General features: G+C 35.2%; 1 protein-coding gene across 1 annotated transcript in view; it reads right to left on the minus strand.

Annotated features, from left to right (window-relative positions):
* Positions 1 to 1981: 1981 nt before the first annotated feature.
* SNX4 (sorting nexin 4) overlaps positions 1982 to 15199 on the minus strand; it is a 54432-nt gene continuing 41214 nt past the window's right edge. The window contains exons 9-14 of the mRNA XM_052642439.1: positions 13805 to 13870; positions 9547 to 9636; positions 7717 to 7816; positions 5871 to 6016; positions 4698 to 4812; positions 1982 to 3080 (exon numbers count right to left, since the gene is read on the minus strand). Coding sequence (XP_052498399.1) covers positions 3033 to 3080; positions 4698 to 4812; positions 5871 to 6016; positions 7717 to 7816; positions 9547 to 9636; positions 13805 to 13870 — 565 coding nt within the window. The 3' untranslated portion in view covers positions 1982 to 3032. The remainder of the gene's footprint in view (positions 3081 to 4697; positions 4813 to 5870; positions 6017 to 7716; positions 7817 to 9546; positions 9637 to 13804; positions 13871 to 15199) is intronic.

The raw sequence follows: 15199 nt of genomic DNA on the forward strand, positions 1-15199 counted from the left end.
CTACTTACTTTGGATTTTATTGGCTCTTTTTTTTCCCTCTAGTATGCTCTTTTAAATATATAATATTTAAAGCTATAAAAGTAAGGAAGCAAGTATAACTTTCCTGATTTGGCCTTTTGTTAGTTTATTTCTCTGGATTATTAAATTTTTAAAAAATTCTAAAATTTCTTAAGGTAAACATTTCCAGGATAATCAGTAAATTCTACCACGAAGAGAGTATTCATGTAAATATAAAAAATAATTATAAGAATATACAAAGCCTAGCTAGCATTCCAGTTACATAACCCTTGGCTTTTCATTCCATTCCAAGCTGGGTATGTGTTTATTCTAAAGATGGTTGAATTTTAAGAACTCTCAGTTCCTGTTTTGGATGCTATGTTGTAATTACCAATGACTCATTCATCAAGTTTTTGGATATAAATGAAGGTGAGGTATGACTTCAGTTAATTTTAATGCTTTGACTACACTAACTGCGTCACTGGTACACTGTAAAGATTAAATTTTCCTCTGTTATGAAGTATTTACATTTATGTAATAAGTCTTCTTTAGTTATTCCTCATATAAGCTTTTTATATTTATCTTTGGAGATCTATCTCCCCTTTAAATAATTCATTTTTGAGTTCTAGTTTTTAAATACTGAAAAGTGTAAATGCATACAGGTGGCGCAGTGGTAAAGAAATCTGCCTACCAGTGCAGGAGAGGTGGGTTCAATCCCTGGGTCAGGAAGACCCCCTGGAGAAGGAAATCCCACAGACAGAGCCTGGTGGGCTACAGTCCATGGGGTCACAAAGAGTTAGACACGACTGAGTGAGCACACACACACATACAATAGTACCAAAAATGACTTTTACATAAAATTCCTTTAAGAGCTCTTTTTAAAGGAATTACTGTACTATCAAGTGAAACTTTTTCAAACTCAATCCATCAAGATATTCCTACTTAAATATACAACCAAATGAATATTTGTGTATTTCAGAGATAATAAAATATTTTTGCTAATTTATCTCAAAACATAGGTATCAGTGACCTTCTCAAATTATGTCAGGTAGTAGAAAAAAAATCTACCCCTTTTTTTCGGTTGCGCTGGGTCTTCAGTGTTGCCTGGAGTTTCTCCTGCTGCAGGGAGAGGCTTCTCACTGCAGTGGCTTCTCCTGTTCTGGAGCGTGGGGTCTAAGTGCTTGGCTTGAGCCGCTGCAGTGCAGGAGCTCGTTAGTGGTGGCTCACAGGCTCTAGAGCGTGCAGGCTCAGTAGCTGTGGCTTATGGACTTGGATGCTCCAAGGGATGTGGGATCTTCCTGGACCAAGGATCAAACCTGTGTCCCCTGCATTGGCAGGCAGATTCTTATCCATTGTACCACCAGCGAAGTCCTCTAATACATTTTCTATTTAGCATAAGGTTAGGTTGGAAGAAAAGGCTTTTGATTTCAAAGGCAAAATGGAAAGCTATTTTATTTCATGAGCCAAGAGAGGATACACTTCAGTGGGATGAAAAGTGTACCTACCAAGATGACTTTTGCTTCTAACAATTTTATCTTTTTTAAAAAAAAGGTAAAAATTTAGAAATCATACATCATTTCAGCATCTTATTTTTAAGAAATCCAACATTTTGGCATAAGACAAATATATACAATTAAAGAGTTGACTCATTGGAAAAGACTGATGCTGGGAGGGATTGGGGGCAGGAGGAGAAGGGGATGACAGAGGATGAGATGGCTGGATGGCATCACCGACTCGATGGACGTGAGTTTGAGTCAACTCTGGGAATTGGTGATGGACAGGGAGGCCTGGTGTGCTGCAATTCATGGGGTCACAAAGAGTCAGACACGACTGAGTGACTGAACTGAACTGAAACTCTTCAAAACATAGTATGGCATATATTATTTTTCCACAGGCCATCAGATACTAATAGATATAGACCACTTTGTTAAATAACAAAAATCATATGAAAATCAACACAGTACTTCATTTATTTACCGTATAAGTCTGGCAAGAGCACAAAAATCCAGCAACATTTCAAACATGTAAAAAAGTCAAATGTTGAACAGTACTGAAAAATTTTTTTTACATAGTTAGTAATAATGAGTACACATGTAGAGTTCTGCAAAGCTAGCAAATTCCAAGGGTGCTTGGCTTCTGGACATATACCACAAAAACACATACACAAAGGCAATATAATTTATCTTTATAAAAATTACAGCCAAGCAATAAAAAAGGATGATAATAATGAAGATACTAATACGTATGTATCTTATACATTGAAATGCTACATCTTGTACCCTGAAATGCCATGTGTAGAGAGCCAAGCAGAGTAAATTTAGGCTCATCACTGAGGTTAAGAATTATTTAAGAATTTAATGCTTGTATATGTAACATACTCAAAACTTTCTGTATACCAATTCCTAGATTATAACAATGTATTCCACTGAGAAGTTGAGTCTTCTTTGTTGGCAGTATAAAATTTTTGACCAGATCAAAATTCTGGTAAAACACACTGAAGGCATTGTCTAGTGTAGGTAATGTTCAGGGGCATTAATGAACATAGAAGAAATTCTTAGATTTCGCACTAAATTTCAGCTGAGCTTTGTCAAACAAAACAGCTCAACTGTAAGGCAAGAAAAATTAACCCTCTGTAATAGATTAGTGGGCCTTACCAAATAAAGATAAGAATTCAGTCTTAGGGAAAGACTCCCTATGTAAGCAGATATGAAACAGTGGGCACGGAAATGAACTTCTAGAAATGACCTACTTGATATTCAGACACTGGTTCAGAAGCGACAATCTGTTGGTATTTTATCTAATTAACATTTTACAATCAGCACCAGTCCCCAAAACCTCAAATTATAATTTTAATCTTCATTAAAATACATCCTTTTGTACTATATTAATATAACTATTAATATCATCAAATTAAAGAAAGTCCAACTTACTCAACTTACTATATATTTTTGTGTATGCAGGGTAACAAATCTTTTTTATTTACTTGTGCTTCTGTTTTGGGGTAGTTTGATTGAAGAGAAATTCATTTCACAGGATTACATCTTGCTAAAGCATTCCTTAGCATTGGTCCAAACTTGAATTCCCTTTTAAAACAAACAAACCAAAAAAAAAGCCCCCAAAACCTTAAAATGTAATTTTGGAAGGATTTTGAAAGCCCAAGTACTTGGCTAAATGGTATGTTAGGTTTCACCTTCTGGAATAATCAGTAAGTCCAACAAACAGAATACTTTTTCTTGCAATGGCTAATATAAGTCAAAGTGAAATACTTCTGAAAAAAGTCATAGAATCATTGTATGAGCCTATCTTCAAAAAACAGAATTCCTACCTCTTTTTGAAAGACTCATTTACTCATATCATATATTCATATCATTTGTACTTATAAAACAAACAAGTTTTGCAATATCTGAAACAAAAAACTTGATTAGTCTAACAAATATAATTTAATGAACTATTAATTTATTAACCTAATAACCAATATTTTGATGAAAAGTTATAAACTCCCTCTCAATGGTTACAGCAGGCTATTTGGCAAAAACTAACATGCTATTATATACCTAATAGGCTTAAACAAAAATCCATGTTTGTAAAAAATGTAACAGTAAAATCTAGAAAGTGGTAGAAGCTATGTTTTCAACAAACAAGATACATATATATATCTTGTTTATATACATATATTCTCTAATAACTGCTAATTTATGAAGAATATTTTAATACTTATACATTAAAGTTTATCACTATTTACTGAGGCTTTGAATAACAGGAAAAAATTCAATCTTTTTAGCTTTTTTTCCTCCCTGATGGAACACGAAAAGAAAAACAAAACAAAACCGCACAATCCTTTAAAATGTCCCAGATTGCCTTACTAAATGATTTACTGAGATAAAGCATGCTGAATCGCTCAATAAATTGAGAAGTACTAGAGAAATGTAAAGCACCAGTACTGACTGGTAATCACATAGGCAGCTCTGGGGTTATGAAAATGAGATTAAGGAATATTATACATTTTGTTCTTACGACATCATTTTGGAAAAATTTCCATCACTGTCAAAACATTTATTTTAACCAGAATTAGCTTCAGTGTTCATACCTTATACGATAGGTATCAGTGACATGTTTATTAATACACACTTTCATGTGTATCTTTTCAAACTCATTTGTATATATACAATCATTTAAAAAACACACACTTTCCTCTTTCCCACAAAAACAGACTGCATTATGTGCACCAGTGTGTAGCTTGTTTTCTCATCTGCCGTCCTATTAGGACATCTTATTAGGACAGTGCATGTGAGAGCCATCTTGCCTTTTCTAACAATGAATACTCCATTAGATACTACTTTATCCAGGCCCTAACCTTTAGACCATTTTCCAATGAAACTATGTATCACTAGGAATGGTATTTTACTGCCCTGTTCAAGAATATCACATAACCATACAATGCTTTTAGTACATATTTTCAAATACAAGTAATAAATAGGGCATACAAATTTGGAACTTCAGATGAGTGGAGACTTGGTAATTAATATTTTGATTATGACAGTTCTTTCAAAATTAAGTAGAGAAACTGGGAAACATTCTGGAGAAGAATGGACTTTAAAAATGAAAGTGATATATACTTTGTTCCAAATAAGAAACTGATTTTAAAGAAATTTGCCAGCACTTCTGAATATACTCGTACCTTCACTGAAACCAAAACCTACCTTTTTGCACATACTGATCTGCATGACTGCGTAGCTTATGAGGGCCTCCTTTAAATCATGGTTCTTTTGTTCTTTGAAGCGTTCAATATCAGCCCAAGCATTTTTGACAAACTCTCTGAAATAAAGGGTATAGTCATCATTATTATTCTTATTTAAATTAAGTAAACTACATATTATTAATTCAAATAAACACTTCTCATCTGAGTTGGGTTTTTGTCTAAAGTGAGAGAAAAAGCAGACAGTCATAGACTCTTCTACATATTAACAGTCTCTTTTACCACAAATTCCAGCTTCAAATTGTTCCTATAAAACAGATGTAAATGGCTCCTTGAACCAACTTATAAGCCAACAGATGCCACGTGAACTTACCTGCCTGGAGTCACTGCAAAACATACAGTCTTTTCAACAAGATGGATTATGTTATTATATTTATCATGTATTTTGTTTAAATTACAACTACAGTTTTAGAAATTCTGAGAGCCATTTGTCTTTTTAACTCTGTTCATGAGTTTACTTTGACTTACTTGACACCAGCAGTTTCAAAAATTAACAAAACTACCTCCAAATCAGCGAAACTCTTAGTCTGCCTTGATCTACTCAACAACTATCAGACAAAAACAACATGAAAAATGGGCCCAAAAGTCAATGGCAGATCTCTGAGAACTGAATTTCTAAAAATATTTCTGGAATAATTATCTTCTAAGCCATATGCAAGGTGCTGGGACACAAAGATGAAGAAGACACAATCACTGACTTCGAAGGGTTCGTATAGCCAGAGACAGTCACACTGTGCAAACTGCCATGGGAAAAGGGTATGAACCAAGTGCTGTGACAGCCTGTGAGAAGGCTTAACAAAGGAAGCAGTCCAAGAGCTGGGCATTGCAGAATCATCAGGCTTTTAACTGACAGAACAGAGTAGAGGAAATACGCAAAGGATAGAAGTCATGTAAAGTGCAAGAAAATAATATTATGAAGTTTTAAACACTTCCTTCTTCCTCTTTCCCCAACACTAACACAACTGTTTCTATGTAACACGATTTTTGAATACTCAGATTTCTTAGGAATATTCAATCACTGTATTTTAGAAGATGAGGCTGCATCCAGGGACACTGATGAAGCCACCTACCACAGAGCCTGCAAGTCTAGCCATGTTAAGCATCCCAGCATTTTTACCTGCCTTCCAGATTCTTAGACTTAAGCTGTTGTTCTCCTTCCTTTATCTGTTCTTCTAGCATCTTTATTCTGGCTTCTCTCTGCTCTGGAGTTTCTTGACCAAAGAGCTTGGTAGTCATTCCCTTCAAAGAAAATGTTCTTACAGTCTAAAATGAAACAGAAACAGATGAATGGATAAATCACATCTGTACACTGAAATATTTTTCAGTCTTAAAAAGGAAGAAAATTCTGACACAGGCTACAATATGGATGAGCCTTAAGGACACTGTGCTAAGCAAAATAAGCCAGTCACAGAAAGACAAATACAGCACAAGTCTACTTACATGAAGCATCCAGAGCAGTGCCACTTACAGAGATAGAAAGTGGATAGGTGAAGAGGGAAATTAATAGTTGCTATTTAATAAGTATAGAGTTTCAATTTGCAAGATGAAGAGTTCTGCAGGTTGGCTGCACAGCAATGTGAATGAACTTACTACTACTGAACTTGAAAAATGGTTAAAATAATAAATGCTATGTTCTGTATATTTTATCACAATTTTTTTTTAAAGAGGAAATAGACATTTCCCCCTAACTCAGACAGAACACCACAAACCATACAATCAGGGGGCTACCATTAAGGCTTATACTACTAGAAAATGCTGAAGAATCAAAAAAGGAAAAATTTTAACTGAGCTTCTTCATCATATGGAAAACTTCCAGGTGAAATACTAGGCAAGTTATTTATGTCAGTAGTCATATTTTTTCAATTACTCTGTGATCATAAAAAAGGGATAAAATTCAACATGCAACAATGAAAATAAACCAGACTGAAAAAACCATTTAAAATCTGCATAACTCACACTAAAACTTGGTTATCTATTAATAAAACAGAATGCCTAAACCCAAGCCTCAAACTTCACCATCTCCTCACTCTCTGGAGTTTACTGAAGGAGATGCTTTTCCTGGCACATGCAGGAGTAGAGGACCAAGCTCCCTGAAAACTGACTGGAAATTTCCCCTGGATTTTAAAAATAAATCAAGCCAGTGTGTATCTGCTTCATGGTCAAAGGTCTTTCCCCACATATCTTTATGTGGGGAACCCACAAGCACTTTTAAAAGTAAAGGACTTGTTAACTATGAAAAGGCTTATAAATGGTGGCACTGTCGCTGCTTCATTACTTCCAGATTATGTGCTCTCACCATGACAGCTTATTTATTCCAGTGAAATAGCTGGACAGGAGAAAGCTGATTATAAAAATTATCTAAGTCTAATACAGTAAGATACAAAATTTTCTTCACAAGTACTCACTGTAAGGATTCAAGAATAAAGTACACAAAAAGCTCTCTGTTAGGAGAGAGGCATGATTCTAACAGGGCAGTTTTTCAAAGTTAACTAAAATTTCCATAATGTAAGTGATAAAATTAAACCTTGCAAAGGTCATTATTTCAAGCCCAAAGAATAATGGTTTTTTTCACTTAATCAGAAAAGAGATGGTTCTTATTACACAGTGCAATTTGGCAAAATTTCTTATAACACCATATATGTTTTAATGGCTTACATTTTTTTTAAGACTTAATTTTTTAAATTTAATTTTACTTTTTGGCCACCACCATGCAGCATGTGGGACCTTAGTTCCCTGACCAGGGATTGAACTCGTGCGTCCTGCAATGAAAGCATGTAGTCGTAACCACTGGACCATCAGGGAAGCCCTTATTGGCTTATATCTTTTTATGTCAAGATCACAACCAAAAGAATTATACAGTTGTCCACAAATTACTCCCCTTTAAAAGCTACAGGCATCCTGTAGCCCATTTCACTTAAGGTTCATTTTAATGATACCAAAGACCCAAATAGAAAACAGCTCACCCCAGTGGCCAGTTCCTCACACTGCTGCTTCTTGGCTGCTAGGTCCTGAGCAGCCGTCTCCAAGTCATACTGCGTAAGCTCATGTTTCCTGCACACAGCCCTAGGGGAAAAAAGTGCTGCCAGTTAATTTTTGTGGCCTCTCTAATTATTAACATGTTAAATTTTCCCCAGGGGGTAAAGTGGAGGCATTCATGTCTTACTATGGTCAGAACTTTTATATCTAGAATTTTTTAGCTTAAAATGTAGTGAAAGTGAAAGTGAAGTTGCTCAGTCGTGTCTGACTCTTTGCAACCACGTGGGCTGTAGCCTACCAGGCTCCTCCATCCATGGGATTCTCCAGGCAAGAATACTGGAGTGGGTTGCCATTTCCTTCTCCAGAGGGTCTTCTCGACCCAGGGATCGAACCCGGGTCTCCCACATTGGAGGCAGACGCTTTAACCTCTAAGCCACCAGGCCCCAATATTAAAAATTTAATCTAGCAGAACCTAAGCATAAATACTTTATATTTTCTTAAATCAAAAAAGGTTGTTTTCCAGACACTTGCAAAAACTTTTTCAATAAACATACCGTTATCACATACATTTTTTAAAAAAGCTTTCTTTGTACAGCACTGGAATTAATGCTATAATCTCACATAACAACTGAGTATTATTTAAAAAGATTATCTCAAAGTTTTCTATTTAGAAATGTCTATTAGTTTTTATTATCATAAAAGTAATCCATGCTCACTAAAAAAAAAAAAAGATTCTAATACAGGAATGTATTAAATAAGTTTCAAAAACACTTTCTTCTCCATAGTTCTACTATCCAGACACAATTCATATTAATAGATGGTATATATTGTTCTAGACTTTAGCTAGGCATTTCTGAACTATATACCAAAGACACGTTTCTTTATCAATATACATTCATTTTTTTTATAATCTGTAAGAGTTGCAAAGAGTTCCATTGTGTTGAGCAACCTTCCTTTGGTAAGTTACTTGAAAAAGCTTGGTGTGACCTTTACTACTCAAAGCTCTAGAAGGAAAAAGGCTAACAATGTGATGTTTTCATCCCAGCTACTGAACAGCCAAAGGAATATTGCTCTTCTGTTTTATTAACAGAATTCTTACACTGATTTTAAAAGTGACAGGAAAATGATTTATTTTTCTAAACTGGAATATCTCCCAGAGAATTCTGCTTGGCCCTGTAGGAGATACCATACAAACAGACAAAGTCTCGACATTAAGAAATTTTACAACCTTACTAAGGAGATAAAATATGCAGGTATGGAAAATCACAGAATTTAAAGGTAATATACAATTTAATGACAGATCATGATAACACACACTCAATGTGTACTCTGCTTCCAATTTCCAAGCTGGAAAAAGCAGGAAGAACAACATACAGACAGACCTAAAGTCAGAGACTAAAAGGTTTTATCAATATAACATTTCAAATATAGTGAAAGTGTTAGTCGCTTAGTCATGTCTGACTCTTTGTGACCCCATGGACTGTAGCCTTCCAGGCTCCTCTGTCCATGGGATTCTCCCACGAAGAATACTGGTAGGTTGCCATTTCCTTCTCCAGGGTATCTTTCCAACCCAGAGACTGAACCCAGGTCTCCTGCACTGCAGGCAGACTCTTTACCATCTGAGCCACCAGGGATCAGGGTCGTCTCAAATTCCTATGTCTAGCACTCTGCAACAGATAGAATACAGTGAGATCTCATTCAATATCTAGGGGAGGGGATTCATTTAAAAATCACCTTATTCTCTTTGTTTTAGAGTAACAGATGAAGAGAGTGTTGGTCAGCCATAGGATGGCATCTGGAACATGTATTATACTTACCGCAATGCTTCTGCATAAAAAAGATACTCCTTTAACTGATCTGCATAATGTTCTTCATCTTCCAAAATATCATCAATAGAAGAAGCATACCTGTTTAAAAAATAACGTATATAGTAACTTTTATCAAGACATAAAATACTAATATTCTAAAGAAGGGCTATTCAAAGCGTGGTCCACTGACCACTTGCTACCCATGAATGACCAAAGTACAGAAAATGAGAATAAGCATTTAGAAACATTTATAGCAAATTTTAAATTGATGTATAGTTGATTTGCAATACTATGTTAGTTTCAGGTATATAGCAAAGTGATTCAGTTATATATTTATTTCTTTCAAATTTTCCATTATAGGTTATTACAAGATAGGCAATCCACTCCAGGACTATTGCCTGGAAAATCCCATGGACAGAGGAGCCTGGTAGACTACAGTCCATGGGGTTGCAAAGAGTTGGACACGACTGAGCGACTTCACTTTCATGCTGCTTATTTTACGTAGTTTGTGTCTGTTAATCCAACACTCCTAATTTATCCCTCCCCCCAATAGCAATCCTTAATTACCATGACAATTCTACTGAATTTTACCAAAATGTGTTTAGCAAGGGCTTGGACATAGAAAAACAAAGCAAACAAAAAAATGGTCCATCTTAAGGTAGCTTAATAAGCACTGTAGTATCTTGTTAAATGTAGTACAAAAAGGGCTAGAAAATTTGTACAAAGAATAAGAATTTAGTATAATTGAAGAATTTAATATCCTTGATAGCAACTATATAAAGTCAAAAAGCTATAAAAGGAACAGTTGAACAAATAAAGATCAGAGAAAATTTTAGAAGCGTTATTTTACTCTAATTCTCAATAGCAACCTCTGCTTTGATCTGGACAAGTCCCTCACTGTTGTGACATTCTTGTTCTGAGTCTTCCCTTGCACAGAACTATAATGGCTCTCCACACTGCTTCGCCAAATCCTCAATACCTCTAGAAATCTCCCCAGACTTCTTTAGTCCTTGTTCATCACTCTACTTCTGATCTCTTGTCAAAAACAGAGAACTTAAGTCTTATCAAAGAAATGTCTCATGGGTATATGCATCTCTGAGTCCCTTCACTGTTCACCTCAAACTATCAGAACACGTTTGTTAATCGGCTATACTCCAATACAAAATAAAAAGTTTAAAAAAAAATGGCTTTTGTGTTGGTTTTCTCTGATCATCAGGGCTTCCCTGGTGGCCCAGATGGTAAACAATCTGCTTGCAATGTAGGAGACCCAGGTTCAATCCCTGGGTTGGGAAGATCCCCTGGAAAAGGGAATGTCTATCCACTCCAGTATTCTTGCATGGGCAATTCGATGGACAGAGTCCACGGGGTGCAGCCCATGGGGTCAAAAAGAGTCAGATACAACTGAGCAACAACACCTTCTCTGATCACATTATAAATTCCCTAAGGACATCGTCTATGTCATTTATTACTTCTGTATGGTATAATTAGCATTCTTTTTTCAAATTAATTCTGATTCTTTAGCATGGGCATGGAAGAAAAATATACTTTATGTCTTTAAGCCTGCTTCATGTAGTTAAGTAAACAAGTTTACTGAATTAAAAAATAAACAAAAAATCTAAGTTAATGCTCACTGAAAAGCGATGTGCTTATAGTATTTACGAAAGTAGGAAAAATACATATTCTGTAAATATAAATTTACATTTGTGAGAGTGTGGACTTTGTCCTATGTGACTGAAAAATGTCTTGAGAATCATTGTTAAGAGTAGGAAAAACTGTCTGTAGTTAATAAATCTACTATTCTGGAAAAGTTAATGTTAAGAAAACAAAAAAGAAGGTAAATGGCTGGTGGCCTGAAGACAGGAAACACAGTGTGCAGAAAGGGATAAGTGGTAAAGATGTTTTAGGTATTAGTACTAAAATTGATTTTATTTAACATTTACATAAACCAAGTGAAGGGATAATCCCAAATTCCTGCAAATACTGAGACTGTCCTGTCAACAGAATACATGAAGACAACAAAATAGTTGAAAAGCAGCTGGTCAGCTTAAACAATAATCCAAAGAAAAATGATATTTAAATAAAATAAATATTTTTGTCTCTTTATTGGTCAGTTGTAGGAGTTCTTTATGTATTTTGGTTGGAAATGTTTACTCCCGGTCTGTGGCTTGCCTCTTCACCATCTTAATGGGGTGTGTTTTTGTGTGTGTGGTAAAATGTAACATAAAATTCACCTTTTTAACAATTTACTGGTGTATATAGTTCCGTGGCTTTGAGTACTTTCATGCTGTCGTGCAACCATTATCACCATTCATCTCCAGAACTTACCTTCCCCAACTGACTCTGTACTCCTACATTCCCTCCACTTACAACAGAATCTTTTGATAAGCTTAATTTTTAATTAATTTTTTTTTTGTTTTTTGGCACAGCACGTTAGATAGTAGTTCCCTACCCAGGGCTCAAACCAGTGCTCCCTGCACTGGAACCATGCGTCTTTACTGCTGGACCACCAGGGAGATCCCAAAATTTCTAATTTTGAAGAACAATTTACCATTTTTAAAAGATTTTTTTTCCTTTCATGTCCTTCAAAAAAAATCTTTTGCTTACTCGAAGGCTGCTAAAATATTCTATTTTCTACTAAAAGCTGTAGTTTAAGGTTTTATATTGATGTATGTCATCCAAATTGAATTAGCTTTTATGTACGATGTGAGATATGGCTCAAGGTTCCTTTTTTTTAATGATTCACTTTTTTAAAAAATTACTTATTTTCCACAGAAAAACAAAATTTATAAAGAAAAGATCCTGTTAAACTGCAGATAAAGAGTTTTCCATCTTTCTTTCTCTGCTGGGTCTTCGTTGCTGCATGGGGTTTTCTCTAGTTGCAGACAGCAGGGGCTACTCTCTAGCTACAGTGCATGAGCTTCCCGGTGCAGTGGCCTCTCTTGTTGCAGAGCACGGGCTCTAGGGAATGCATACTTTGGCAGCTGCAGTACGTCAGCTAAGAAGTTGTGGCTCCTGGGCTCTAGGGCACAGGCTCAACAGTTGTGGCACAGGGGCTTAGCTGCCATGTGGCATGTGGGCTCTTCCGGGAGCAGGGACTGAACCTGTGGCTCCTACGCTGTCAGGAGGATTCTCTACTACCGAGCCAAAAGGGAAGACCTCAAGGCTCTGGAGTTTTTTCCCCATGAAGATATCCAGTTATTCCAGAACCATTTCTTGAAATGAGCTATGTAAATGTGGATCTATTTCTGACTTCTATCCTGTTCCATGGATCTGTTTATCTCAGTATCTCCTGGTAACTATAGCTCTATAGTAAGTCTTGAAATTAGGTAATATGTTCAACTTTGTCCTTTTTTCAAGATTGTTTTTGACTACTTCATGTTCTTTGAATTTCTATATACATTTTTGAATCAGCTTATCAATTTCTATTAAAAATCACTGGAGGTTTGATTGGGACTGTCATTCAGGAAGAACGCTCATATTAACACTACTGAGTCTTCCAGTCAATGAACATGGTTTAATCTCACCTTTTACTTAGGTATTTAGTTTCTCTTAGCAATGTTTATATATAAAGTTTTCAGTGTAGAGGTCTTTCACACTATTATAAACAGCATTTTTAAGCTTTTATTTTCTAATTTTACTAGTATGAAAAAAGATTTTTTTTCTATATTCATTATGTATCATACATTCTCATTAAACTCAGTTGTTAGTTCTACAGTATTTTTGGCTGTTTCTTTATTTTCTACAGAAAAATCCTGTTAACTGCCAATAAAGATAGGACATCTCCTTCTTCCTTTCTAAGACGTGTGCCACTTATTTGATCTTCCTGCCTTACTGCGCTGACCAGGATCTCTACTACTACCACTTCTACCAGTAGTGGTAGAGCAAACAGTCTTGCCTTATTCCTGATTTTAGGAGAAAATATTAATATTTCACTATTAAGTACAGTATTAGCTGTATGTTTTACACTGAGGAAATTCTTTACATTCCTAGTTTGATGAAAATTTTTACTGTGAATGGATGGTAAAATGCTTTCTACATATACTGAAATGAACATCTGGATTTTCTTCTCTGTTCTGCTAATATGTGAACTAAACTGAAAGATTTTTGAATGTTAATCTTGCATTCCTGAGATTAACTTCTTTAAGTCAAATCTGTATACAGAGAGTGCAATACAAATGCCAGCAAACTTTTTAAAAACAGAAGAATCACTAACACTTTCACACTAAATGTCACCTCCAGTTCTACCTTAAATTCTCTGGGTACTTACACATCCATATGATGACCAGCACTCTGCAGTCCATCACCCATTTCTTTTTCTATGGCACTCCACTCACTACGAAGAAAGAGATAAAACCCAAACCATCATGAATTAGATATGAAATATTATTAAACAGAATCTTTTACAACGTTTTTTTCCTAGTTAGCTTTTAAACAGTATGCTATCTATTTTATTTTTTTCTTGACGATTTATTTTCTGTGACTCAAATATGCTCCTTTCCCTGAAGTTTAACAACTAAATGCAAGTGAAGGCTTTAAAAACGCTAATTCAAAAGTTTATATCTGCTGTTAAGTACAAAGTTAGTATCATACAAAACAGTTTCTGCTTATAGACAGCTTTCTCAGCTGCTGCTGCTGCTGCTAAGTTGCTTCAGTCGTGTCTGACTCTGTCAGCTACAGTGCCTATTTAAATCAACTATGGTGCTTTCAGAAACTATGAATGCTTGTCCTGCTCTTGAATGACTTAATCAGAATTTCTAGGATAAAGCTGAGGCATGTATATTTTTAAACTCTACATGAATCACTGTGATAACCACACATGATTACATATCATTATCTTAATAGGTAACAGAAAAAGACAATTGTACAGAAATACTGGGTGTACCATAAAACTTCAGTAACTTGCACTTAAGTTGCACAAAAAAAGTCTACTGGAACTACAGATCATTTTGTTACCATTTCAGGGAAATTCCTGAAATAAAAACTCCTTTCTACGGAAGATGTATACATTATAATAAAGGGGGGAATAGATCTATAATCTTAAATACTAAGAGACGACATAATTTGATATATTTTCTTCTAGTTATTTTTACTTATTTTAATATGGCTGAGATCATGTAGTACATGTACCTTTGTACCATGTTTTTTCTTGCTAACAGTATTTCCCCACATTATTAAAATAATTTGTTCTCAGCACTGTTTCAGTGGCAACTCTTAATTTTTTTAACCATTTTCTGAACCATTCAAGATTGTTTCCAATTTTTCTGCTATGTAAAGAATGTATAATAAACACCTTCAACTGCATAATATCATAAAAAGAAAAATTAAAACACTATGCTTCTGTTAATCTGTAGTCTTTATAAACTGTTCTTGAAATATCAAGACTATATGCTTATAATTGGAAAAGGAAATGGCAACCCACTCCAGTATTCTTGCCTAGAGAATCCCAGGGATGGGGGAGCCTGGTGGGCTGCCGTCTATGGGGTCGCCAAAGTCGGACATGACTGAAGCGACTTAGCAGCAGTAGCAGTATGCTTATAATACTAGAAGGGAAAACCCTCACATGGTTTTTAAAATTGTCAAGGAAGGAAAACAAACATAAATAAACATATCTCCTTCTGATAATTTTACTCGTGTTTATTCTCAAAATAGTAATAGCAACAGT

This window comes from Budorcas taxicolor, chromosome 1 (genome assembly GCF_023091745.1).
Source record: "Budorcas taxicolor isolate Tak-1 chromosome 1, Takin1.1, whole genome shotgun sequence".
Taxonomy (NCBI): Eukaryota; Metazoa; Chordata; class Mammalia; order Artiodactyla; family Bovidae; genus Budorcas; species Budorcas taxicolor.